We start from the raw sequence: 27,719 nt of genomic DNA, 5'->3' as shown, positions 1-27,719 counted from the left end.
TCACATTGTAATATAAAGTGATATAAAGCAATATATGACCATGTAAAAGCACCATAATCAGCATAATCCCCAGCAAGAACTCACCGGTTTACTGATGAAGTTGAGGCAAATGACTCATACAGACTCTGGTTGTGTTCGAACCGAGGTAAGAAAGAAGTTGCTTATCAAATCTTCGTACACGCCCACATATGCACAGCCTCATACCTCAAGGCAGGCTTGTGACCACTGTAGTCTGGCTTAACTACCACGGATACTCGAGTGGCGTGCCTACTAGCCTACTGCAGAAATCAAAAAATGCATGTAGGCAGAATGGTTGACGAGTCTAGCCTTAGTAAGGCCTTAACGTTCAACGCTCACATCGATGGCACTCCTCAGATCTGATGTAGAACTTCCGAATACGATGCATTGTACACAGGTTCTCGCTTTGTGCGGATTCAACCCTACTGAGGCGTGAGATGAGCGCCTAGGGGCTCTTTATTAGAGTGGCCAAATTTCACCGTCAGTGGCCAATTCCTCTCCCTCATCCCGTTGGTAACATCTCAATATTCAACAGTGAATCATTTTTCCATGTCAAAAGATCAACCTAGTCTGGAATATATCATCAGTCACGTTTTTCTCCCCCTCAAGTTGCCTCAAGGGAGTGACCAGTCCCTGGAGAACGACCTGTCCTTATCTTGGGCAGTATTTGATGCTGCTATTACCTTCAGTAACCAGCTGCCGTCCAATAAGCTACCGCTTTGGACGAGCAGCGTGAAAATGCTTTGTAATCTCAAAGATTCAATCAAATTCAGCGTGATGTCTGCCAAAGAAGTCAAATCTCAAATCAATGCTATGGACACCAAAGGTCTTGTTGTTTTCTCATTCGCATTCTTTTTCTGTATTGAGTATTTATTTTCAGATGTCCTTGTATATATGATTCGCGCTCAAAACGCTGCGGTTGTAATAAGAAGACTCGAATCCGAAACTATATTCGAGTCATTTGAGGTCTCTCCTGACCCTACCGCAGTGGTGGGCGCAAAGGGAAAGCTGATATGTTCCTATCCTGGACCTGCTATCACGGTCCCAGATATGAACATTGACAATGCTACCTTTCCTGCCGAGCTGGCAAATTTTCTCGTCCACATGGATCAAGATGTCCTCGATGCAGCAGCGACGAGGAAAAAGGCTAAATCCATTGTTCTCGAAGAGAGGGACACCACGCATCCACGGTATATCACAGAGCTCCTGACCGGTATATTGCGTGGCCTCGGGAGCATCGCTGATGTTCCTCGCATCCGCAAGCGCATCGGAGATGATGTGCTGTGGGACAGCGCGAAATTGCCATGGAGGCGGTCTCCACTCTGGCTTGTCATTCGCGTTGCCTTACAGACGACTCTGGAGCGCAGTGCTCTCGGACGAACGACGTATAAATCGTTCATGCTGTTCTTCATGGCGAGGCTCACAACCCTCGCCCTTGACCGTGACTTATCGAACGACATTCTACACTTTATGTCAGCAAAGATTGCGCGCCGCCTTTTCAAGCTTGGATCCTCTTCATCTCCGGAGTTGTCGCAGATGGTCAGTAAGGTCACAGGTGATGTGAGGAGTGTCCTGGAGGAAAGATGGGGATCTGTTCAGAACGCACAACGGACCTCGCCTCTTTGGGCTCCGGAGACCCTCCGAATTTTGCGAGATACCCATCTTTCCTTGAACACGAGCCGAGAGTACATCTGCGAAGCTTTACAGAACCAGCATTCCTCTTCCAAAACAACCTCATTCAATCCCAGCCACCACACACGCGGGACAATCGATAATTTCCTTGACGCCGAAGCTAGGTTCTTGACAGCCGCCTATACCGCAGAACCATATCTTGCCCTAGCAGACTTCGAGATCGCCATCAGATTAGGGATCGATGACTGGGTGACGCGCGTTCCACTCCGAAGTGTCGATTCCGCATGCGTCTCGATTGAGGCATGCGCCTCTGCATACTCTTCGAGAGCGCTTAAAGATTATAAAGGAAATCCGGAGAATTTGTCTATCATGCTTCTCACCCTTTTCGAGCTCTGGGTAGCGATGGATAAGATCGTCGTTGGACAAATCCCACTTTTGGCAGAATACTTCCCAGAAATCCCATTGACGCTTTGGGGGTGTCTTTTGATCCGCCAAGCTTCCGCCCTTGATCGTTTGAAGACATTGCACGCCTACTTGAAAACTCGTCATTGCCAAGCTTCCAGCCATCTGTCAGCATTCTCATTTACCAGCAATGACAAGTCATTTGCATCGCGATATTTCTACCAGTCATCCGAGCTACAGAGTTTGAAGGTTCGCATTGAGGCGGATGGTCAGAAACAGCGGGAGAAGAAGTTGGCCGAGCTTCGGACCTTAAACAAGAGGTACCGTGACCTGGAGACACGCACAGGCGATTTAACGCACAAATACACTGTCAACTCCCGCGGCCGGGAGTGCCACAAGAAAAAGCAATGTGAAAAGTGTCGCGTGGAGAAGGAGATGCAATCCATGACAATTACGGTTCACGAGTGGCCGCTACCAAAGCATGAACAGGAGGCAATAGTGGTCGTGTTTGAGCTAGCATGCCCCATTACGTTCGACATGTGGAGATCCATGACATTCCATATCTTCGTCGACATCTGTGCTCCAGAAACGATTTCGTCCACTTGTCCCTTCATGACACTGCCAAAATATGACGCCTTGAAGCAATATCGTACATGCCATGCAAGACAAAGGATCACTTTGGCGTCGGATGCCAAGCCTTTCTCCAAGTCTCATTACGGCAACACTCACATTCCTGCGGTGGACACCAAAGTCTGTGTCAATAACGGGCTTCAACTCCGGCCTTTCGACACAACGACAGATGCATGGGTGACAGACGTACTGCTACGATGTGATGCCACCAAGTTATGCACTTTCCTTCTTCCAAAGGGACCATATAATGGTATGCAGCAGTACCTTGAAGGGACATCCCACACATCAAACGAAGTCATGTCCAATCAAGTAGGTTGTCACAAGGACATGACCATCCACGAATTCATCGCGTTCGGAGCCTTGCGGAGTGGACCGCGTTTACAATGGATGAATGTGCTCCGTGAACTTCGTGCAAGGACGCTCAATTTTCGACGTGAGGAGGTCCACCTACTGCTGACCCAAGCTATATCACAGGTCGGCCCATTTTCGTCCGACGACGGCCTTATTTGGCACGAGGAGTTGAACAGCATACCCTTCCTTATTGCACTACTTGGAGAGCTGGACGATTTGATGGCGAGCGTTGAAAGAAATTGGCTGGAAGCTATCACTATCGACACTATCGTGATGCTTGTGTGCCGCGTCTTGTCCTCGACTCAGGAACAGAGTGTCAAAAATCGCGGACATGCGCTCCTTCGAAGGATACGAACTGCGGCATTTACGTTGCTGACGCAACTATCAGAGAAAATGCAAGCCAGCAACGACGAAACGGTCAGCCGAGATTTGCAAGGGCGCGTTCGGGATATGGCAGTCACCTGTCGTAGCACTTTCGATGTCGATGGAGATGCTTCACTGCTCCTGACGTCGAACGATGACATCAAAGTATTTGTATATTGTGCGGTCATGATATATGACAACACTCCAAGCCAACTCGACAATCTTCCACAACATTCCAAGCTACTACTAGAACGAGATAAGAGGTGTTGCCACGCATTAGAACCTATTATTCGCCAATATGCAGAGTTTCACAGGGAGGGTCTTGATTGCGCGATGGCCAAGATTTGGGGCAGCTACAGACCAGGAACTCCTTGGAGGGCATTGGCAGCTCCGAATTCTCGTTGGCTCGTGGCGCAGACTGCACCTTCGAATTCCCAATCACCACAGGACGTGCACATCAATTTGATTAGTGGATGCTTGCTTGTCGACGGGAAGCAGCTGGGGAGGCTCCCTTCAATTATAGTGCAGCATCCCACTTACCAATCGATTTTTGGCGATGTGAGTCTTTGAAAGTTGTAGTTTTGTTCGCACATGCTCACCTATCGACTACAGCAAGTTCTGGACATTGTTCCAGCTGATATTCATGGAATGGAATATGCAACACGCGGAAACTTCTGTGACCATCAGGTCAGTGGTTACTCTCGTTGTAAACACTCAGTAACTAAAGACGCACTTGCTTGTTCCTGAAGGTGTCTTTCGCTCTCCGTGACTCGAACGATCTCATCATCCGTGCGAAGCATATCAAAGATGATTCACCTATCCTCCAGCTCATTCCGAGCCATAAATTCGTGAACGACTTACCAACCACCTTGGCCGCGGAACATACTCATTGGCTTAACCTGCACACGAGCGAAATTGAGATTCGGCCAGCAGACAATGCGTGGAAATCTTCATCTGACAATTGGGTCCTACGATTTGCTGTTTCGGGTTCCTCAACGGCGCAGAACTCTAGTGGTGCCACCCTTGTCGACATACGCAGCCAAACGTGGGACATGATCTCCAAGAGGCTGCGTCCTCTGGAAGATGCATGCTTTATCATGGTCACATATAACAAAGCATCCTGCGAATGTAGCACTCCCTCATTAAAGGCTAATTTGCCTCGATATGGCCTCGAGTTCTTCATCGATGAGGATGGAGAATTGCAGTCCCGTAACATGCGCAACATGGTCGTTGATATCATTCAGTCTAGTGGCACAATGCTAGGATTAGTCAATCAACTCATCCTGCGCCCAAAGTTGCAAGTTGCGGATGAGAATCCACGCACTGTCATAATCCCAGACGGTCGTATCTCATTCTCTGCTAATGGTCACCATGTCCGCGTCACCATCGCTTCTGAAGGTACTCGAGTGACATACCAGTTGTATAGGATTGATACGGATCTCCAATGCCTCACTGGGAACGTGGGTCTCACAAGCAAGCTCTATCAGGCGCTCCTTCACGCTGTTACCAGCGGCTGTCTCCCTGATCCCCTGACGGGTCGAACAGGGACAGAGCAGGCTTTGCATCTCTTGCATTCCGCAGCTTGCCGATCGTTTATGAAGCTTCGCTCTCGCGACGCAGATCTCTTGCGCGAGATCAGTTCATTGTCAACCAGGCGTGTCTGGTATCCCACTCATCTTCAGAAGATGCAGACAGTTTCGTGGTCATGCCTTGCGCCCCTTGCACAGCACCATGGTTTTCATCCAGCCGCGAAATCTATCATGGATTACGGAATGAAACTTTCGACTTTCTCAGAAGGGTTTGCAAACCTTCGGGTTGCCTTTGAGCTTCCACGATTCACCGACCACCTTCTTGAGCGCACTTCAGTTCGTGCCTCGACGATCTATCCTGACGAGTTCTCTCTTCCACTTCCGCTTGGTGATACAGATGTTATCTACGCTTCACGTCATATTCCCGATAACGTTGCGGAAGCGAGGGCATTTCAAGCCGCCTTCATGGTGCATCAGCCGCCAAGCAGACTTCCAGTGCAACAGAACCTCCTTAGTTTGTTGACTCAGTGGCAAAATGTCCAGGGCATTGGCGAGGCGTTCAGTTTACAGTACTCCAAAGACTGGCTTCAACCGACTTTTTCAGATGTCTTCCTTTCTGCGTACGACCACTGTCGCAGGGCTACAAAGAAGGACACATCTCGGCTGGTGTTCGCCCTGGCTTCGGTAGCATACAGCTTGTTGGATGATGATGCGCTCGTGCCAACACTCCTAGCTTTCGCTACGGTTCCCGAAATTCGCAGCCTGGGAGGCCCTCCGAAGTTCACCTCTTACGATCTCTCGGATGGTTTCATGCTGTCCGATACGAGATTGGACAAAATCATCAGTTCGTGCTCCATAGATTACGAAAACAGCCAGGAGAGACACCTACCTGCAATGCCTGGCGATGATGAAAAGACTCTGGGGCAGCGTCGTTATTCAGCTTTCGAAGACAAGTGTCGCTCTGAAAAGCAAGTCATTCTCAGCAAAGTTCGGGGTGCCTGGCCATGCGAAAATCCTCCGGCACTTAGTACGTTGAAAGTGAAGTGCTACAATCTCAATGAGCTAGCAGGGAAACTTTCCCCAGTATTTCGCAGCTGTTGGCAAAACCATCATCTGAAGCTACACCTGGATGGCCTGCAGGGAATGCTCAAACGGCTCTACACGCCCAAACCCCCTTCAAAACTACCCTCTCAGTATCGTCTTGATTCTCACCTTGAGAGCTCAGATGTTGCATCACCGGCCTCATCCGTTGATGCCCAGTACCTTTTCAATAGAGATCCGCCTGTGACAGGCATGTACGGGTCTTCCCAAGTTCTGCCTAATGCCATTCGGAAAGATTTGGTATTTCCAGACTCCCGAGTTACAGCGAGGCTGCAACGGTTGATTAACGACTTTCGCGCACAAGGAAGTGACAAGTTTCGCCGCAAATACGCCGATGATCTGGACCAGAGCATGTCAATTTACTGTGACGAAAAGATCGTTGCCCCACCAGATTCTACGCCTTACACGATGGAACTACTGCTTGAGTACCATTCTCTCCATAGCCTGCAATTCCAAGATTCACTCGCATCAATTTCACACGCCCTCTCCCCCTCCTCTGCGGCTGAGGACACGTTGTATAATGCTGGATTATGGCCTCGAGTTACACCAAATTTCCTTTTCACACGCATGGCTTCTGCAGCAGGAAATTCTTTGGGGAAGGCTTGGCGTGCTACTCTTGTTCAGCTGTCGCAGATACTTTTGCAGCTGCAACACTCGCGAAGGCTGTTGGTCTTTGCTGCGAAGAAAAACTGGGTCGAGTTCTTCAAAGAGTTGGAGAGCGAAAGATGTGAAGGATTTGATCCGGAGCTATACTCTGACTGGCTTTTAATACAGGTACGCTATAAAGAAATCAATCGTTGATAGTTATTGATTGTCGACATTTTAGATCGAAAGTCAGTTCTTGGCACGGCCAGTCCAGGTCAAGGTTGCGCTGGAGATGATGTCACCATCCACAGGAAGAAATACTTCTCTCCAACTGAACATGGGTGAAGGCAAATCCTATGTTATCGTTCCCCTCGCAGCAGCCGCACTTTCTGATGGCCACAAACTGATCCGAGTAATCGTGCTGAAGTCGTTGTCGGCTCAGATGTTCCAACTTCTGGTTGAACGACTAAGCGGCCTCGCGCAAAGGCGCATTTTCTATATCCCATTCTCCCGCGCGCTCTCTATCAACCCATCGAAGGTGCAAATGTATCGTGACCTGATGCAAGAGTGCATGGATACCAAGGGAATCTTGGTCGTGCAACAGGACCATATTCTGTCATTCCAGCTGATGGCTGTCGACCGTCAGCTGTCCGATCAGACTAAACCTGCTGATGATATGCTACGGACTCAAATACTGCGGACTCAGCTATGGCTAGATAATCACACACGCGACATCCTGGATGAAAGCGATGAAATTCTGCACGTCCGCTACCAGCTGGTATACACTGTGGGTCTCCAAACGTCGCTTCAAGGCCATCCGGAAAGGTGGACGACAACACAACAAGTGTTGAGTCTTGTTGCGAAGCACGCCGCTCGGCTCATGAGCGAGCTTCCCTCTCGTTCAGAAGTATCGATTCGTGAGCACGGGGGATTCCCCTTCATTCGCATTCTGCACCCGACATCAGGTAACACATTAGTCCAATGGATCGCAGAGGATGTTGTCAATGGCGCGCTTGAAAACATCAACTTCGATCAAGCACCTCCCCACGTGAAAGAAGCTGTTTGCCGCTTTATCGCAACTGAGAATATATCCAGTACTTATGTCAGCGTGGTGGAGGATCGCTATAAAGACACTACGATCTGGCCAGGCCTCCTAGTCCTGCGTGGATTGCTAGCATGTGGGATCTTGGTGTACGCCCTCAAAGAACGTCGCTGGCGCGTGGACTATGGCCTTGCCCAAAAACGAACTATGCTAGCTGTTCCATTTCGCGCAAAAGATATGCCCTCGCTGCGGGCAGAGTTTGGTCACCCGGACGTTGCTGTCACCCTCACATGCCTGTCATACTATTATGGGGGTCTCACGCTCCAGCAGCTGATATTGTGCTTCGAGCTCCTGCTCAAGCAGGATAATCCTACCCTCGAGTATGAATCCTGGGTACTTGGACTTCAGTCCGTCCCAGACGGTCTGCGTCAGCTTAGCGGAATCAACACGGAATCTGCAGAGCAGCTCCCTGAACTTCAACGACTGTTCGAATTCCACAAGGCGGTCATAGATTTTTACCTGTCCCGAGTAGTTTTTCCCAAGGAAGCAAAGGCATTCCCCAGCAAGCTCACCTGCTCCGGGTGGGATCTCGCTCAAGAGAAGAGACATCTCACCACCGGCTTTTCTGGTACCAACGACAACCGTTATCTTTTGCCAAGCTCAATAGTGCAGCATGACCTCGATTACCAACGCAGCACGAATGCCCGAGTCCTGGCGTTCCTTTTGCGCCCAGAAAACAACTGCTATAGACCCATACCACCTGGCCAGAAGGTACAGCATTTCATCGAGGCCTTGATAGCACAAACCCCCGAGGTCCGCGTGCTCCTGGATGTTGGTGCACAGATGCTGGAATTGAAGAATCAGGAATTGGCCGAGGCATGGCTTCGAGCCAAACGCGACGCCCAAGCCGCAGTATTTGTGAATGACGACGACGAAATCGTGGTTATCAGTCAGGATGGGACAATAGAGCCTCTTGTGTCGTCTCCCTTCGCCCAACAGCTCGACCAGTGTGTGATATATCTCGATGACGCGCACACCAGAGGAACAGATGTCAAGTTGCCTTCTGGCTTCCGAGCTGCAGTCACGCTTGGTCCGAAAGTCACGAAAGACCGCCTGACACAAGGTCCGTGATTCCAGAGTTCATGCGTATCAATTTTGATAATAGCCAACGACACAGGATGCATGCGAATGCGGAAGTTGGGCAATGGCCACTCGGTGATGTTCTTCGCTCCAACGGAAGTTGACCGAAGCATTCGTTCAGCGACTCAGAAAGCTGATACAGACCGTGTTGACGTTACGGATATTTTGCACTGGTCGATGCTCGAAACCTGTCTTGATATTCAGATGCGTGCATTCCACTGGGTTCAACAGGGATCGGATTTCAACGCCCGGCATTCCGCATGGACTCAATTCTCGCATGCACCTACCACTTCGAGTTCCACCCTGAAAACAGCCTGGTTGCAGCCAGAGGAGCGTTCATTAGAGGATATGTACGCACCACGCAGTCCTTCTCAAGTATCCCATGTCTGCGATGCAGACATTCGAAGCAAGTGTGAGGAGCTCGGAGTTTTAACGGGGCCCGAAAGGAGCATGGATGAGGAACAAGAAAGGGAGGTGATTCACGAGGTAGAGAGAGAACGTCAAGTTCAAAGACCGCCCAAAGTGCAACCCGCAGCTCAGGACTTGCATGCGCACGTCCGTCAATTTGTCAAGACCGGCCGAATTCCCAAAGGGTCTCCCGTTTTCATTCCAGCCCTATCCAGCCTCGTCAACACCACTACCAAATTTCATGAAGATCATCACTGGGCGCGCAAGGTTTTAGTAACCCGTGACTTCGCTCGTACGGTGGGGACTATCCTTACCACACAGAAAGCGGATGAATACCTGCGGCCCGTCAATTGGATCGTGCTCAGTGACGTTGGAGTGCTGGTAGTGATGAGCCCAAACGAAGTGGACGCACTGCTGCCTGATATCCGCAACAGTAACGCAGTTCAGTTGTGCGTATATACTCCTCGGACTACAAACACGATGAAGGCATGCGATGATCTTCAACTGTACCGTGTTCCTTCGACCCCACATCTGACGCCATTGGAACCGCTGATTTTCCAGCTCAACCTTTTTGCGGGTCAACTGTATTTCTCCAGTTACGAGATGTACCTCTGCACTTGCAATTTCTTAGGGCTCAACGCGCCGGATTTGGGGGACGAAGACTTGATAGCCGATAGTGATGGATTCATCAGGGAGGAGAACCGCTCTTCTGCGAGAGCATCGTGTTTGTTCAAGCAATCCCAGCTTCCTCCGCTGAAGAGGTTGTTCGGAATGAGAAGGAAAGGCATGGGGTATCTACCAACTCACCTCGGAAAGATGTTCAATGGGCGCATTCTGACCGAGGGGGATTTTCTGGAATGAGCTTCAGGTCTGTATAGTGTAAGTTTTTACCTTTCTACCAAGGATCTTACTGACTGCAGTTCCAGTCAACAGCGATTGTGTCAACACTGGTCTTCATCATGATGTTTTGTGAATCTATTTGTAGTTGAATTCGTAGTGGATCTGAAACGTTATACGTCTTGCTGCAGTGTCATGTACCTCCATATCAATCAGAATGCTGAAGTATTTGTGTTTATCCTGCTGTGTACTGGAGATGTGCATGATCCATTAGTAACTGCGGGGGCATGCTCATTTATACAATTCTTCGATCAGTCATTACTCGTACAATACAGCCTGTGCCGGCAACTTCTGTCAACTGCAAATTTATGGTCAGAAAATTTATATGGGAGAAGAACTTCAGACACACCTTCTCATGCCACCCCAAGAGCACGCTGCCGCTCACATCACCCCAGCCTGGCATCCCCATACCCTTGTAAAGGTACTTCATCAATGTGTCCTGAGCATCCTGGGAGAGCGCTTTCACGACGCTGATTATATCCGATGATTTCGTGCTATTCAGTATCGAGACAACGGTCTGCAACGTCAGGTTCTTACGCAAATGTCAGCGTATTGGTGAGATGCGGGCAACAGAGTCACCTTAGCTTCCTCGACATTTGGCCCATAAGGTATACTGTCCAGCGCGATTCCCAGCGCCCCTGGTATGTCCCCCCTGCGCGAATAAGTAGTACTTAGGTTAGATCATGTTGTAAAGTAGCGAGAAGGGAGTATACCTGGCTAACGTGCTCCGGACTGCTGCCTGTTTCTGCTTCGCATCACTCAAGACTTGAGCGGGATCGCGTGGATCTGGCTCGCAAAGCTCGCCCTCCAGTAGGACATCCTCGTCATAAGCGTCGATGTCGATCTTTCTAAAAGACATGGTCGTTGGAATGGAGTCTCAGAGGAGAGATGCTGCGATTAATATTGTCACAAGTCACATACATGTCTAATTATAAGTAATCGACAGATTCAGTAGTCGAGCATCCTGATGAACATGAATTGTTCGTACCAAACGATTATAGTAGTTTTAGTTAATACTGACGGAGATGTCTGTCCGAGAGCTCGTGTCGAAGAATGCATACAACAAACAAATAAAAGTCGAACTTGACCTAGAGGGCCCCGAGCTCGCCTATCCGACGAATCCCCCTCGACACGGTAGACGTAGTGTCAGTAGTCACATTAACAATCAATGATTTAGCAAAACGACAGCTAAATTACTTGTCGATCCACCGAATACAGATAATCCAAGACCAGCGCAGAATCGGAGCAACTGCTTCGCAAGCTTCAAGTGGAAGACACGTCCAAGAGGCTATCAAAAGGTGACACGTTTGGTCCTTGCACACTGCTCGCAGAAGGCGATGGTGTCAGATATGCCGATGTCAGAGGACGGGGACTATTAAATTGTGACTGGGGCTTGATAGAGGTGCGGCTAGGTAGCGGGGGAGCAGCTGTGTTAGTCAGTCGACGTGACGGAAGAGGTGGGGGAGCGCGCTTGATTGCAAAGCTAGACTCAGAGGTAGGTCGGCTGCTTGAGATGGAAGGTGGAAGCAGTTGTGGAGATGCGTGACGCGGGTTATAGTACACATCTTCTTCATCAATTTTTGCCGTCACCAACCTTGACTCTTCCTCATCCTCAGGAACGGTACTAGTGACACTCTCTGTATCGAAACCATGTCCAAACCTCGCAGATATATGACTCGTGTCCATAACACGACTTCCAAGAAGGTAACTGACATCGTCTTCGCTATCCTCGCTCGCAGCAGTATAGTGCAAGTCGTCTTCAGATGACTGCGCCGAGACTCGATAAGATGATGGTGACAATGAAATGGTTTCCGTATATGTAGAGGGGAACAGCCCCTTCCGACCGTTTGACAAAACGCCAAGCCACCACTCATCCAGGACTTCTTGGATAACGATAATTTCGTCGCCGGCTTTGAAGGTGAGCTCATCGGAAGAACCTGTAAAGTCGTGTAACGCCCGAACAAGCTTTTGTGCATATTGGGAAGGCGGCTTCATGATTTGGGTCGCCGTTTTGGGGGACCCATTAAGTAGTTCTTTCGCCTTGGAACTGGGTGATTTCCGAGAAAAGGACCGAGAGCTTGGAGGACGGGAAAAGTCGGTGATATCTGTCTCAGGGTCGTCCCCGTTTGTGAGGGCTGCAAAGTTATCTCTGTCTTTTTTCCCTCTTCCCGTCATCGAGCTCATGGCGCTCGATGCCCAACCAGTAATGTTCATCTTCTTACCCGAGATGTCTGCCTTCGGAGTCTCGGGGGCACCAGATGTAGCCTCACTGTCAGAACGTTTCCGTGTAACACTGCTATCGGAGCGTTTACGAGATGCCCGCGACGACGGTCGTGAGATGGTCTTGTTCCCTGCGTCTGACTTCCGGCGGGTAGAAATAGGGGACGAAGTATGCTCGTCGGAACCGTTGGAGGAAGCTACTGCACCAGACGCATGGGAAATCATGGACCCCTTGGATACAGACTGAAATCTGCCATCATCTGTGGCGCGTGAGAAGACAGGAGGGTGAAAGCTCTTTCGTTGAGTCTCAAACTTTGCCAGAGTAGACCTAAACATATTGGAAATCAGAAGCTAGATCCAGGCTAGCTGGGATGAACATACTCGTCACACCAGTTTGCTTTCACATCCTGCAACACTTCATAGTACTGCTTGGCGAAATTGAGCTTGAGATCCAGAAACGAAGTTAATTCTCGAAGTTGTTGTATCTCGTTTTCCTGAATAGCCTGCATTCGGGAGCGCACATCTTCAGCAGTTTCTTCGCTATGCCCTTGTCAGTGAATTAGATGACTAACTCTGGCGTGTCACTCACTAGCGCAGACGGCTACGTTGTAGCTCATCCTCAGCTTCTCGCCTTTCCTTTTCTTTTTCCTTTTTGCTGCCTTTGATCTTATCAAATTTAGTGATAGCGGCGTCATAGCTCAGCCTGTTGAACCCAGAGTGAGCACCTTCAAGACAGCGAGAGGACTAGCTTATCTTACCTCCTACTCTCCAACTTCTTCCGCTGGTGTTCGTAGTCCTTTATGTCTTGAACGAAGTTCTGGCAGGAAGTGATGAAGGTGTCCTGAAAAGTAAGGGCGAACGCCTCCTGCAGAGTGGCAACCTTGCAATGAGCTCTACCCAACTTCACCAGTGATGTCCCTGAATATATCAACTAAAGGAAAGCAAATCGACAAAGGAGTGGTGGCGTACCGAAAGCAGATTCGTCTCCAAATTCTTCACCATGTGATATCATTACGATTCCCAGTGCATCAAGCGGCATGAGTTTCTCTGCCTCTTGTATAACGGTTGATTCCTTCTTTTTGGAAAGTACATGCTGGTAATCTTCCGCAGCTGCCTGCAGCCTTGTCACGTAGAATGTCAATTGGTTCTATGCAGTTCTGTGAAAGACGAACGCACTTCTGAATCCCTTCTTTTCGGAGCTCGATGTCCTGCTCAATGTCCTTGAACTCTTCCGCGACGATAGTCTTATCTCGCGAGGATATTTTCTCACCAGCCCACTATTTCATTCCAACAGCACTTGAGTAGAGAAGCCACGTATTAGCATAAATCGACGACTAACCTGCCTCAACTTCCCGAGCTGTGACACGAACTACCTTCATGACTAGCTCAAAAGCAATTAATAAAAGACTTGCCTGTTTACTGGCCATGACAGTGAGAATGAGAAAGGTGTGCCGTCGTAATGCCCAACGTGGGCGCTTAGAGCTATTGTAGTCTTTATCGCATGTTTCATTTCGGGTGGTTTGACTTCGGAGTCAAAAAATTAAGGTCGCGTACTAGCATAAAATGGGAAATGATCATCTCTTGGCGAAATACACACGAAAGTACAACAATGCAACGATTAGAATAAGATAAGACTGCAAAAGCAAGGCCGACATAGCAAGGGACCGTAGTTCTACAACTTTCATTGCATACCTCGAGATGCCAGACGCAACCCTTCATGAACAGCAACAGCTTCCTCAACCCAAGGTAGCCTGAAGAAATCACTCCTACGCAACTCCTCCGCGCGAATAGTGGCACCTTCACTCGGTCCACTCCCGAGCACACTTTCCAAGTCGCGAGACTGCGATGCCAACCACGTTTGTATGAAATTAGCTGGGTCTCTGGCGAAACTTTGAAGGAATTGCCGCTTCGTGTGCGAGTTATGTAGTGATTGTGATAGCAGCGCAATCTACATTTTTGAGTGTTAGAGAAGGGGTCGGATCAGAGGGAATGGACATATTACTTCATCATCCAACTTGGTGAGGTCGGACGTGCTGTCTTTACTTGATTGTACTGTCACCATAATGCGGTTCTTCAAACTCGTGTCCTCCATCTTGACTTCGATATCCCATGCAGAAGGGCGCTCTGGGGGTATCTGTGCTGGGTTAATGGTGTAATAGATAACTACAGGGTCTGGAGGCATCAAATATCGATTGACTAGCTCTGGCAGCTGGTGGAACATAATGCCTTCTCCGCCAAAGATCTGCAATGATGAACTTCATATGATAGTAAAGAGTCAATATAATCAGCGCACCGGTCTCAGATAATCGTCAGCGCGTATTCTTCGGCGATCTGTTTTGTCTTGCAGGCCATGTATTTTGATATAGTTCCACATGGCCTGAATTATGCCAATGCGACTCTCCTCTTTGATTCCCAAGACGTTGCCTAGGGACTATCATCAGGTCGATGAATTCAAGTCGAGATGCACGAGACGTACCCAGGTCTGATGCCACTTTGTACTGCTCTGGTGTCTGCTCGAGATATACTATGAGGCGCACTTTCGTCGGCTGGTCCCCAGTTCGCCTTACGGTAAACCCATCGAGAGGCTGCTGAATAGTCGGACCCCGAGGCCACTGAAACAACGAATTAAAATAAGATGACCACCTCATCTCAACTGAGCTCGCTTACCTCGATGACATTCCCATCTGGATACAAAGTTGGGTCACGGTCAAGCTCAACGATCATTCGTTTGATGAGAGTGGAGAATTTTCGAGGAGAAACCCTGTCCCGCGCACGTTGATTGGGAAGCTATATGGGCGTTAAAGCAATGCGTTCATCCGCTGAAATAAACGTACCTCTAATAGTCGCCCTTCAACCTTCAGAGACCAGGCTGGAATTCCCTGCCCCGTCTCAAAGTTTACGCCCTCGGCACCAGCTTCGCCAGTTTGCCACAGCTGCCCAGAGACCGTATGGCTCAAGAATAGCCGCAGTGTACGTGCAGTCTGATAATCTGTTAGTACCAATCGTATATTGCAGGCATGTGAAACTACAGTCGGATTGCGCGCCAATGCATCTTGCACTTCCACTTTTTTCCGGTTCATTGTCCAGTCGAGCCTCTTTTCCATCTCTAGCAAGCTTTGGTACATGTGTGAGTCCTCAGCGAACTCTGGAAGCTGCGCAAGAGCATTTGGGACGGATTTATCTGTGATTTTGCGTCTCCTGGGGATTTGTCAGTATGTTGAGCGTAAGGATTCACGAACTTCAACGTACTTAGCAGCTTTCACCCCGTCCATATTGATAGATGATGATCTAGCGGCCCATGTAGCACAGTAGTACGGTAATGATTTGGCAAAGTTTTGCTTATGTAATGTTTGGCTCGTTTATCGTGAGAGTCAGCCAATTCAAAATCGATTGTGCGATGGATCTCAAGGCCTAAGGATTGACTGACCTACTACGTACAGATTCGTTTGCACACGGACAACTTTACATCAATGTTGTGAAACAAGTATGTGTAGGAACTAGACCAAAGTCTCAGTGGACGTGTAAGACAACACTGAATTGAATTTACCTAGACCAAAGTCTAGGTCGTACGTTAGCAAAGCTAGATACAAAAGGGTAGTGGTATACGTACCTCAGCGGACGTGTAAGACAACGCTGAGGTATCACTGCATATGAGCAAGATATTTAAAGGTAAGCAATAGAAGGTTCAAGATGGAGAGAAGCTGCTGAGAAACATATGGTGCTGAAGCTGACAAGATACGATAAGGATCGGAAAAGGAGAAGAAGACAAAAATGGTCCTGGAGGCTAATCCTCTGGGACTGGTACCATGCGTGTGTGTCCAACTCATATCGTCCAACCCCCAACTCGTACCATCCAATACTCAATTCGTCCGACTTGTATCGTCCAACACACCCCCTCAGCGAGACACCAGATGAAGGCCGGGCAGATGCTTTATGAAGAGAGGTCGAGGGAGCTTTTGTGAAGATGTCTGCAGTGTTCCTGTGGGAGGCAACCCATTTGAGTAAGAATGTTCCTTTCTCAATATGTTCCCGGATGAAATGGTATCGCACATCAATGTGCTTGGAGCGGATGTGATTGCGTGCTTCAGTTGATAATGAGATGGCGCCAGTATTGTCCATGTAGATGACGATGGGGAAAGGAAGATGTACATGAAGCGAGATGATGAGCGACTTGATCCAGAGGCCTTCTTGTATGATGTGCGTGACCGCCATATATTCGGCCTCTGTGGATGAGAGAGCATGGGTCATCTGTTTCTTTGAGACGTGAGCTATGATGCCCCCGGCATAGTACCATACATAGCCTGAGATTGACAACTGGTCAGAGGGTGAGCTGGCCCAATCGGTGTCACAGTATGCATGCAGTTTGTCGTTTGCGCTGGCACCCCCGTACTGTAGGCGAAGGTTGATAGTACCAGAGAGATAGCAAAGTAGTCATTTCACAGCTGCATAATGTGCTGGGAGAGGGCCTGAGTTGTGCTGTGCGAGGGAGTTGACGGCATATGAGATGTCTGGATGGGTACAAATGGCGAGGTACAATAGTTCACCGATGAGCTTGCGAAAGAGAGTGGGGAGATTGGGGATTGTGTCATGGATGGTGTCTGGTCTGCCAAACAGGTGATGCGGGTCAAGAGGAAGACAGACTGGGTTACAGTCAAGGAGGTCATATTCTTCCAGTAGGTAGGTGATGTACTCGCTTTGATGCATCCATAGCTGGCGTGTGTTACGGTTTCGTTTGAATTGGATTCCAATGAACTTGGTGACTGGTCCCATGTCTTTGATGCCGAAACACTGATGGATCTTCTGTTTGACCCAGGTTGAGAAAGCCGGCGAATTAGACATTCCCATCCCATTGTCGACGTGGAACCCAATAATGCAGACTATACGAGTGCTGGAGGTGCTGCTGTCAAAAAGAAACACTGCATAGTCGACGGGACACCGAGTGAAACCCAACTCATCCATCACCTCCCTCACCTGCTCGTACCATTCCATGGCGGTGTAGAAACAACATTACTGTGAGGAGCAAATGAGGCTCCAGACTGTATCTATAAATGTTTGTAAGGTTGCACTTTGCCTAGTCTGTGTTACTTGACAAGACAAGTGCATTCGACCCTAAAGGGGAAGTGAGTGCAGCAAGGATCTCGAGGTGTGTGCCAAAGCGAAGTGCAAGAAAGCGCAGGTACGCGCAAGGCGTGGGAACATGCGCGCGTATTGTGCGGTGTGCGGGAAAGCGTGCGCACGTATGCGGAAATAAGAGAGATTAAACTTAAGTGATGATATGATACAAGGTAAGAGAAGAGACTGCGAAGTGTAAACAAATAGATTTCTACTATATTCTGCTAAGTAGTAAGTGAGTAGTGAGTAGTCAGTTGAAGGAAAAGTAAGTGGTAAAAAATGTAAAGTTAGTTGAAAAGTAAGTAATAGTATGTACTGCTGGCGCTTATATAGCGCGCCTAAGCTCTGTAATGCGGAGCCGAAGCGCTACTGAGTAGGTATGTAAAGATATATATGAGTGAGAATTCATGATAAAAATAAAGGTGGAACAATATGCAATGAGAGAAATAGAAATATACGCACTAGAGGGCTTGGTGGACAGTGGATGGATGCTTCTGGATGGCTGGCGCTATAGGGTGCTCAAGCGCGGGAACGCGCACGCGCATATACATCGTGAAGCGTGGGAATGGTGCGCGCATTGCGCGGGAAAGCTGCGCCTTGTATAGGGATAGCTGTGGGTAGCGCACAGAGTGATGCTACAAGTTCGTGCTATGCACTCCTTGGTGGAAACTGCCATGTCACGCCATGAGAGGCATGAGTCTCTACAGCGGACTGCTTCAATCCGTAGATTGTGCGAAGCATCCGCCAGACCTGTACCCTCCAGTCTCCATGTTCAAACCCCTTGGGTTGACGCATGTATATCTCCTCTTTAAGTACTCCCCAGAGGAAAGTGCGCGTGGCATCGAAGGAGTGAAGTTCCCAGTCATGCTTGCATGCCAGAGCTGCAATGAGTCGTAGGGATGCTGTCTTTAGTACTGGTGCAAAGGTTGCGCCGTAGTCTATGCCTGGAATTTGAGAGAATCCTTGGGCGACAAGACGCACCTTGTAAATTGACCCGCCCTTATTGTCCTCTTTAAACTCTAAGACCCAACAATTGCCGATTGCCTTGCGACCTTCTGGGATGGTCGCGATCTTGTAAACGTGCATCTCCATAATTTGCAGCTCCTTTTTCATGGCAGTAAGCCATTCATTACGGTCAGGGCGCAGCATGGCTTCTTCGTACGTTGTGGGAGGGATTGACATATCGTAGTTAGAGTCGTTGGGATTTCTTCTTCGGTCACTTCGGATGGAAATGTGTGCGTGCTCCTCGATCATCACGTTAGCAAATGCCTCGGGGATGTCTATGTTCGGCTCAATTTCCTTCAAGTTCACCTTCTCATGTACTTCTTCTCCTTCAGCAACCACCCCCTCGTTCGATGGAACAGAAGACGCCCTCCTATAGTCCGAATCGCATGCTCAGCCTTTCCATTTTGTTGATGTGCATATGGCATGGAGAGTTGACACACTATCCCAGTGGAGTGAGGCACCCCTAGCCAGGGGGTGCAGGAACAGGGGCAGAATCGGAGGTTCGAGTAGCTTAGTCAGCCCAGTGTGCCATTTCAGGGCGTGGCAGTAGACAGAGACTCTATCTCATTCAAGTGCGACGCACATTCACCAAGGCTGGAGCCACTGCCCCATTGTGGTGAGAGAGTGGGATTCGATCTTCGCATCAGCGTATATCTGCTTTCCACATCAGAATTCTCAGATTCTATTAGATTGGTTCAGAAACAACGATTGGTTGATACAACGTTACAGCATTGGAAACGTCAACAAAAAGCAAGGCTCAGAACGTCAACGCACACGTGCAGAACACATTCCGTTATTATTGTCTTAGAAAAGACGATAAGAAACAACGCCAAAATGCCCCCAAAAAAGCAACCAAGAGGTCCGAAAGGACAATTCATCTCGAAAAAAAGCCTAACTAGCCTCTCTGACGCCTCCTTCTTGCAACTGAATCATCCCCACTAGATACACCAGAATTTACATCCAACGAGATAGAAGACCAACCTACAGACCAGGAGAACTCGGAGTACGAGTCCCACGAAGTCTGCCAGCAATTAGAACAGACCGACGAAGAAGATAAAGAGTCATTAGTGGGAGCACCAGATCCAGAGGCTAATACACTTCCTACCTTTGACGACCAACCACCAAAGATCTTAAGCACCGTCGTACAGTCACAGAAGATAATCACTCCGTGGCCGTTCCCACCTACGACACCAATCAAGACCTTCTTAAAACCTATCACTGCTAAAGCCACTTCGCAACCACCAAAGCCAAAAAAGATGTCAGGAAATAGCAACACGCCAGGGTGGTTCCACGGCAAAGCCAATGAGAACGCACAGAACTTCTTGCGCGAAGTCGAGTGCTACGTCGTGCTCAATGAACTGAAGACTGAACAAGGGAAGATCACAGTATTCAGTACCCTACTGTCGGCAGGTTCAATTGCAGACACGTGGTGGAACAAGCTGGACAGCACACACAAGAACACATGGGCGGACGTCAAAACAGCATTTTCTAACCGTTGACCAGCAATTACAGTAGCTGAAAAAACAGGGCTCGACTACCAATGAGAAATATTGGCCTTACGACTGAAAGAGGAAGAAGTAGGCAAACAGATCACAGTCGCAGGCGTCCCTACATGGGCACATCTCCAATTCCACGTGAACTTACAGCAGCTCGTCAATGAAGCCGGAGTCAACACAACGGCAGGGCTCGTGTACCAAGTCCAGGAAAACTTACCAATGGTAATCAAGGAGCTCACAACACCGGGGTTAGCGGAATGGAGCAAGTTCCTAGATGAGCTTAAAGTGCTTGATACGAACAAGCTGAGAGAGAAAGCAGAGACAGCACGGAAGAAGAAAGAGGAAGAGAAGATGCAGAGCGCTCGCCTTGCAAGGCTCGAGACCATGCAAACAGATGCAATAGAGGTTATGCGTCTACAGCTACAGCACACCAATTTATGGCCTAACCCAATCGAATGAAGCACCACACCTTCATCCAATCTAACACCATGCATACACTACGTCAACAGAGAGCTACTGACAAATTCCCAACAAACGATTCACCAATGTCAACCTCTCACACAGGAAGAACGAGACATCATGCGAAGCCACATCAATGACATAGCGCACCATCCGGACACCACACCAGGTCGAACAGCGTATGACGACCAGCTCAAGCAATGGTTTGCCAAGTATGGACAAACTGGACGAGTCACAGAAACCACCCAGTTCCCACTTCGCCCTGGCAGTGCCATGATATGCTCGGGGGAATGCTTCAAATGCGGAGCGCATGGACATAGATCAGCAGAGTGCCCAGTGCCAGAGGCGTCGCAACTGCCAATCCAGGAGAGAATTTGGAGAAGTTTAGCAGTGAGAGCATTAGGCAACTTTAATCGTGTGAACGCGGTACAAATCGACGTAGCATTTGAAGAAGAGTACGCACAGTGGGACCAGGGAAAAGGACCAGGGTTGTCAGTGTAGAAGGACACCAGACAACCCAAACAGAAATCAAACTTCAACAAGCTGAACAACCAGTCCTCGTACGTGGAGAGGCAACGCGCGAGGACAATGTCCAAAGCCCCGTCGGAACAATCATAGACACAGAACCATACAATGTATCAACAGCAGATAATCAATGTGATGTCAGTGATCTGTATTCGGCGGCAGAAAACGAAAATAGAAGCCAACACTGCCTACCATTTCTACAATACACCTCGTTCCTAGGCCCACAAGGTGAGGTGATCAGAGTCAAAGCATTATTCAATGAAGGGGCGATGACGAGCATCATGTGCGCGTCCATCTTCAAGAACATCAAACATAGGCTAGGCAATTGGAGCCCGTCAACCAAACGTCTCAGTATGGCAAACGGAGCAATAGTGCAATCAGAGGCAGTCTGGAAAGGAGAAGTAGTAATAGGAGGGATACGAGCACGAGGAGAATTCGAAGTGCTACAGAGTGGGGGAGGTTGGAAGTTTTTATTCGGGAAGCCGCTGCTGCAAACCTTCAAAGAAATCCACAATTACGAGGTTGATGAAGTCCAAGTCACAGGAATCGGAGGCACAACGACGCTACGAAATCAATCCCAAGCGGCAAGAGCAAGTATTAAGGACCAAGATACAACTCCAGCTCACATAATAGCGCAAGAAACACCAATGGAGGAAACAAAGGACGAAGCTGCTGAAGAATCCATACCAGCAAATGAGCGTGACAACTCCCTAAAGGAAATACCCACCAAATTCCTAGCAAATGACGAGGCAACATTCACTCGACTAACGGAACCCCACAACCCGCGACGAACAGCCTGGATAGTGAAACATGTTCAGTACGGGAAGGACCTCACACCAGAAGAGCTCGAACAGGTAAAAACACTTGTTGCCGATTATGCTGATATCTTCGCATGTTCTCTAGGAGAAGTACTGCCAGTTCCGGGAGCAATCCATCGGCTGAACATACCGGAGGGAACAACCTTCAATCTAAAGGTCCATCAATGACCGCTCACTCCCCCGCAAATACAGTTCTTACACGGGAAAATCGACAAAATGATCAAAGCCGGAATTATCGAGCATGCGCCACCGGAAGCTGTCAAGTGTTGCGCAAACACAGTTCTGGCGAAAAAAGCGCATGAGCAGGAAGGCATGACGTTAGAAGAGCTGCAACAAGCTGTCAACAAACAGTGTCTACGAAGCGGTCAACCACCAGCATTCACTCTACCAGAATGCGAGGTCCCAGAAGAACCCAGAAGGACAGAAAATGCCCCAAAACTGCAAAAATGGAGAATCTGCCAAAATTTCAATGAAGTCAACAAAGTTACGACGATTGCACCGATGCCTCAAGGTGATATCAGAGCCAAACAGCTAAGGTTAAGTGGACACAAGTATGTATCGGTTTTTGACTTCGCATCGGGATTCTATGCGGTTGAAATCCCAGAAGAGTCATGGCTGTACACAGCGTTCTACATTGAAGGGAGAGGTTATTTTTGGTACAAAAGAATGCCTATGGGACTGACAGGCGCACCCTCAACCTTCTCCGAGATGACAGCTAACAATTTGCATGATATGTTAGCAGATAGCACCATAGAACTGTTTGTTGATGACGGCGAATGCGCAGCAGACACATTTCAGGAAATGTTGGACAAACTAAAATGAATTTTTCAGAGGTGTCAGGAACGTCAAATCTCACTTTCTCCAACAAAGTGCCGTTTGTTTATGACAGAAACCATGTTCGCAGGAGCTACAGTAGGCCCAGAAGGCGTACAACCGGATCTAGCTAAGTTAACCGCAGTAGTCAATTGGGAACAACCACCGGATGCGCTTAATCTTGAGTCGTTTTTAGGATTAACTAGTCATTTCAGAGACTTAATTCAAAGCTACTCGTTACGGTGTAGAGACTCATGCCTCTCATGGTGTGATATGGCGTGTTACACTAGGAGTACATAGCACAAACTTGCAGCATCACTCTGTGTGCTATCCACAGATATTCCACTATGAGGCGCAGCTTTCCTGCGCTTGAGCGCCCTATAGCGCCAGCCATCCAGAAGCATCCATCCACTGTCCACCAAGCCCTCTAGTGCGTATATTTCCATTTCTTTTATTAGCATATCATTCCACCTCTATTTTTATAATGGACCCTTACTTATATATATCTTTACATACCTACTCGGTAGCACTTCGGCTCTGCATGACCGTGCTTAGGCGCGCTATATAAGTGCCAGCAGTACATACTACGAGGGGGAGTTTTTCCACTTACTTTTCACTTACTTTCTCTTTAACTTTACTTTCCACCCACTATCTACCTAGAAGAACATAGTAGAAATCCATTTTGTCTGCACTTTGCACCTCTCTTCACTTATCTTGTATTATATTATCACTTAAGCTTAGTCTCTCTATCATTTCCACACGCGCATGCGCACTTTCCCGCACTTTGCGCTAATATGCGCGCGCGTTCCCGCGCCTTCGTGCCTTGCGCGCACCTGCGCTTTCTCGCGCCTCGCTTCAGCGCATACCTCTAGATCTTCACTGCACTCGCTTCCCTTTAGGGTCGAACGCGCTTGTCTCCTCAAGTAACGCAGACTAGGCAACGCACGACCTACAACATTTTTTAGATACAGTCAGGAGCCTCATTAGTTCCTCGTTGTATTGTTGTTTCTACAACGGGAAGGGCCACTACGGAACCTTATCAAAGGAGCACCGTTAACAGTACCGTACACAAAGAACACGTATAGGCGAACATTACGAAGTTTCAAACTGCAAGACCTCTGGAAAGAAGAACACATGAAAGCCTTTCTAGACCTTAAAGCCGCACTCGTGTCGAAACCAATCCTGCAAGGCCCAAAATACGACAGCTCCAATTTCGTCGTAACATTGGATGGATGTGCAGAAGGCTTCGCAGCAGTATTGTCACAACTGGAACCGCACTGAAGAGCCCATCTGGGAAATGGACAGAACACCTGCACCCAATCGCATTCGCATCAAAATGTACATCACAGGCAGAACGAAACTACAAACCATTCCTACTCGAGTTTGCAGCCTTGAAATTCGCACTAGACAAGTTTTCGGACATCATTTGGGGATTCCCAGTCGAAGTCGAAATGGATTGCCAAGCATTAAAGGACATATTAATTAGTAATCGCTTGAATGCAGCGCATGCACAATGGAGAGATGGAATCTTGGCCCATAACATCGTGGACGTTAGACACGTGCCGGGAAAACTCAATGTTATAGCAGATGGATTAAGCAGACAGTGGGAAGGACACCCGAGAGACATAGAACTACTCGATGGAAGTGAATGGACAGGTTAGCGAAGACTGGGAAGCCAACATGGGTTTGATCAATGACTTACTCCAGGTATCTACTAACATTGAAGATTCAACAGCATCACAGCTTCTGCAACGATTTGCAGATGAACCGGTCTTTCATGAAGTCGTTGAAGCTATGCTACAAATCGATAGAGGAACCAATGTCCGCGACCGAAAACGTGCAAGACACCGTGCATCCCAGTACTTGATCGAAGATGGGAAACTCTGGAAGCTATATGGTGGAACGGCAGTCAGAGCACGCAGCAAAGTGGAATGCGTCAATAAAGAAGAAGCTCGAGCATGGGCAGTGAAGCAACACAACGAGGGCGGACATTGGGGACGAGACGCGATTAAGATAGCACTAATGGACCAGATCTACAGCCCAAAGTTAGACGCATCTATCATGACAGCAATCAGCAATTGCAGCCACTGCAAGAATTTTGGTACGTCACATCTCCACTCATTATTAGAACCGATAACGCGCCGGCACCCTTTTGAACTCTTAGTTGGGGACTACCTCACACTACCGAAGGCAAGAGGGTATAATACCTTAGGAGTATATCTAGACACGTTTTCCCAACATGTGTGGGTATTCAAATATAAGTCGGCAGGAACAGCGAAGACGACGGTTGATAGCTTAGCGAAAATCTTCAAGAATTTTACAGCGTCAGAAACCTTCATGTCGGACGGAGGGAGGCACTTCAACAATTCAGTCGTCAAAAACTTTTGCGCTAAGTGGAACTGTAGTACTCACGTCATCAGCCGCATACTCACCATGGATTAACGGTTTAGTCGAAGGCACAAACAAGATACTGTTGCACGTACTGAAAAGACTATGTGCGCCGAACATAGGAGAAGATGACCACGAAGCACTCTCGTGGGACAAGATACCACTTAACTGGCCAGATCATCTGGATGACGCAATCACGGCACTCAACCATTGTATACTACCAGCGCTGAAGTTCTCACCAAAAGAGTTACTCATAGGACAGGTAATCAACACCCCACGCACAGACCTTAGCAACAGCACCTCCGCAATACGAATATCGGACGTTGGCACGCAGATGGCATATGTAGCACAGCAACAGTTAGATGGCTATGACACCGCAGTTTGACACGCCATCAAACGCAAGACGGCATTCGACAAGCGAGTTCTCGGACGTACACCAAGTGAAGTCATCTTTTCTAAAGGACAATTAGTTCAATTTTATCACAGTAACCTCGACTATACATTTGATACCAAACGGAAACTACTCCCAAAGTGGTCCCCACCCCATCGCGTCACCGAATGACTCCGGAACTCGTACAAGATAGAGACGTTGAGTGGAGAAGCGATAGCAGGGGAAATGCACGCTCGACGCCTTCGAAGGTTCATACCATGGGAAGGTACAAAGCTAGCTGAAGAACAACGGAAGTTTGAGGAACGGTCGCAGATGCAACAAGAAGAGAACCAAGAGCAGGAGAATGAAGGTGGCAAAGAACAAGAGAAGGAGAACAATGACGAAGAAGAACAAGAAAACGAGAACAGTGACGAAGAAGAACAAGAATGTGAGAGAAAGGAGGAAGAACAAGGAGAGAACAGCGGATGACGAGAGTGAGTGACGAGGACGCCGCCAGGTTTTTTTCAAGGGGGGCACTTGGAGTGGGGCACCCCTAGCCAGGGGGTGCAGGAACAGGGGCAGAATCGGAGGTTCGAGTAGCTTAGTCAGCCCAGTGTGCCATTTCAGGGCGTGGCAGTAGACAGAGACTCTATCTCATTCAAGTGCGACGCACATTCACCAACGCTGGAGCCACTGCCCCACTGGCATCCTGAAGAGCCTTAGAGAATGCACTACTCACAAATTCCCCCCCATTGTCAGACTGAAAGGCCTTAACCGTTCGCCCAGAGTGATTCTCCCAGTGTTTCCTGATAATCTCCCAGGCGTCCAAAGCTTGGTCCTTCGTAGTGAGGAGTTGCAGGTTAAGCAGATTGGTGTGATCGTCTAGAAATATGATGAAATGGAGTTTACCATGGGGCATCGTGACAGGAAAGGGACCGCTGTAGAGACTCATGCCTCTCATGGCATGATATGGCAGTTTCCACTAAGGGAGTATACAGCACCAACTCGCAGCACCACTCTGTGTACTGTCCACAGCAATTCCTATACGAGGCGCAACTTTCCCGCGCTTCGCGATGTATACGCGCGTGTGCGTTCCCACGCTTGAGCGCCCTATAGCGCCAGCCATCCAGATGCATCCATCCACTGTCCACCATATTCTCTAGTGCGTATATTTCTATTTCTCTCATCTGCATATTGTTCCATCTTTATTTTTATCATGGACTCTCACCCATATATATCTTACATACCTACTCGGTAGCGCTTCGGCTCCGCATGACCGCACTTAGGCACGCTATATAAGCGCCAGCAGTACATACTATTACTTACTTTTTCAATGAACTTTCCAACTTACTTTTCCTACCAGTCACTTACTACTTAGCAGAGTATAGTAGAAATCTATTTGTCTACACTTTGCATCTCTCTTCTCTTATATTGCATTATATTATCACTTAAGCTTAGTCTCTCTACCATTTCTGCACGTGCGCGCGCGCATTCCTGCGCCTTCGTACCTTGCGCGCACCTGCGCTTTCTCGCGCTTCGCTTCAGCGCATACCACTAGATCTTCGCTCCACTTGCTTCCCCTTTAGGGTCGAACGCACTTGTCATCTCAAGCATAGCAGACTAGGCAACACACGACCTTCAACATTTTTAGATACAGTTAGGAGCATCTTTTGTTCCTCTCAGTATTGTTGTTTCTACACCGCAAAGATCGGAATGAATAAGGTCGAGCATGTGAGCTGTGCAAGGGCTGTCAGAAGAAGGAAATGGCTTTCGTGGGTGCTTGGCGATGACACACGATTCACATTGCTGAAGGGGGGCTGTGGACTCTATGGTAATGCCGGTGGCCGCACGAGAGAGGTGCTTGATCATGTCACCCCCTGGGTGACCCAAACGGGTGTGCCATAAGTCGAGCGACAAGGGAACATGAGCAAATGCTGAGATCTCACGAGGTGCATGATGAGGTGAAGGTGCAGGACTATTGGGACGAATGAATTTAAGATCAATGAAGAATAGGTTCCCCATCATTGGAACTTCTCCCAGAACTTCACTGTGATACTTAAGTTGACACCGAGCCAGCGAATGTTCGAAGTTACACGACCACTTCTTCTTGAGCATGTGACCGATGGAGAGCAAGTTGATCATCGCCCCGGGAGCATGAAGACAATCAGTGAATGTGATGCGGAAGGTCTTCCCACCCAGTGACATTTCTGCAACGCAATCGCCGCGTCCCAAAGTGGGCAAACTGCCGTGGTTGGCGGTTTTGACTGTCACCCGTGAGCTCTCCATATAAGTCCAGAAGAAACTGCGATCTGCAATGAGGTTCGACATCGTTCCTGAGTCTAATATGGTAGATAGGGAGCTGCGCACTATGCAGGTCATGTCCTCAAAGCTGGGGTAAGACTCAGAAGGAAGTTC

The 27,719-nt window shown here is 48.6% G+C and overlaps 4 protein-coding genes across 4 annotated transcripts; 2 read left to right on the top strand and 2 right to left on the bottom strand.

The window, feature by feature from the left end:
• Positions 1 to 220: 220 nt before the first annotated feature.
• Positions 221 to 10,062, top strand: F5891DRAFT_1152294 (uncharacterized protein; the record flags this gene model as incomplete). Its single annotated transcript, XM_041365164.1, has 7 exons — positions 221 to 498; positions 554 to 844; positions 899 to 3,954; positions 4,009 to 4,083; positions 4,146 to 6,800; positions 6,853 to 8,776; positions 8,831 to 10,062. The coding sequence occupies exons 2-7, from the start codon at positions 568 to 570 to the stop codon at positions 10,060 to 10,062; spliced, it is 9,219 nt and encodes a 3,072-aa protein (XP_041220132.1). The 5' UTR covers positions 221 to 498; positions 554 to 567.
• On the bottom strand, positions 10,036 to 10,979 carry F5891DRAFT_1152290 (actin-related protein 2/3 complex subunit 5). Its single transcript, XM_041365163.1, has 5 exons — positions 10,812 to 10,979; positions 10,678 to 10,750; positions 10,448 to 10,630; positions 10,128 to 10,396; positions 10,036 to 10,080 (listed from the first exon to the last, which is right to left on the bottom strand). Exons 1-4 carry the CDS (start codon positions 10,955 to 10,957, stop codon positions 10,334 to 10,336), a joined length of 465 nt encoding a protein of 154 aa, XP_041220131.1. The 5' UTR covers positions 10,958 to 10,979; the 3' UTR covers positions 10,036 to 10,080; positions 10,128 to 10,333.
• An 11-nt stretch (positions 10,980 to 10,990) lies between these two features.
• F5891DRAFT_1281560 (BAR-domain-containing protein) lies at positions 10,991 to 15,639 on the bottom strand. Its single transcript, XM_041370482.1, has 14 exons — positions 15,568 to 15,639; positions 15,153 to 15,516; positions 14,986 to 15,105; positions 14,795 to 14,930; positions 14,612 to 14,742; positions 14,321 to 14,560; positions 14,011 to 14,266; positions 13,692 to 13,810; positions 13,495 to 13,595; positions 13,288 to 13,439; positions 13,077 to 13,236; positions 12,908 to 13,021; positions 12,700 to 12,858; positions 10,991 to 12,646 (listed from the first exon to the last, which is right to left on the bottom strand). Exons 1-14 carry the CDS (start codon positions 15,588 to 15,590, stop codon positions 11,362 to 11,364), a joined length of 3,360 nt encoding a protein of 1,119 aa, XP_041220130.1. The 5' UTR covers positions 15,591 to 15,639; the 3' UTR covers positions 10,991 to 11,361.
• Positions 15,640 to 19,269: 3,630 nt separating this feature from the next.
• On the top strand, positions 19,270 to 20,390 carry F5891DRAFT_1195123 (uncharacterized protein; the record flags this gene model as incomplete). The annotated part of the gene is made up of 3 exons (XM_041368065.1): positions 19,270 to 19,294; positions 19,378 to 19,929; positions 19,981 to 20,390. The coding sequence occupies 3 exons, from the start codon at positions 19,270 to 19,272 to the stop codon at positions 20,388 to 20,390; spliced, it is 987 nt and encodes a 328-aa protein (XP_041220129.1).
• Positions 20,391 to 27,719: the final 7,329 nt, after the last annotated feature.

This window comes from Suillus fuscotomentosus (genome assembly GCF_016647785.1).
Source record: "Suillus fuscotomentosus strain FC203 chromosome Unknown F5891scaffold_78, whole genome shotgun sequence".
NCBI classification, from domain to species: domain Eukaryota; kingdom Fungi; phylum Basidiomycota; class Agaricomycetes; order Boletales; family Suillaceae; genus Suillus; species Suillus fuscotomentosus.
The sequence above is the reverse complement of the archived record's forward strand: the minus strand, read 5'-3'. Positions and strand labels throughout refer to the sequence as shown.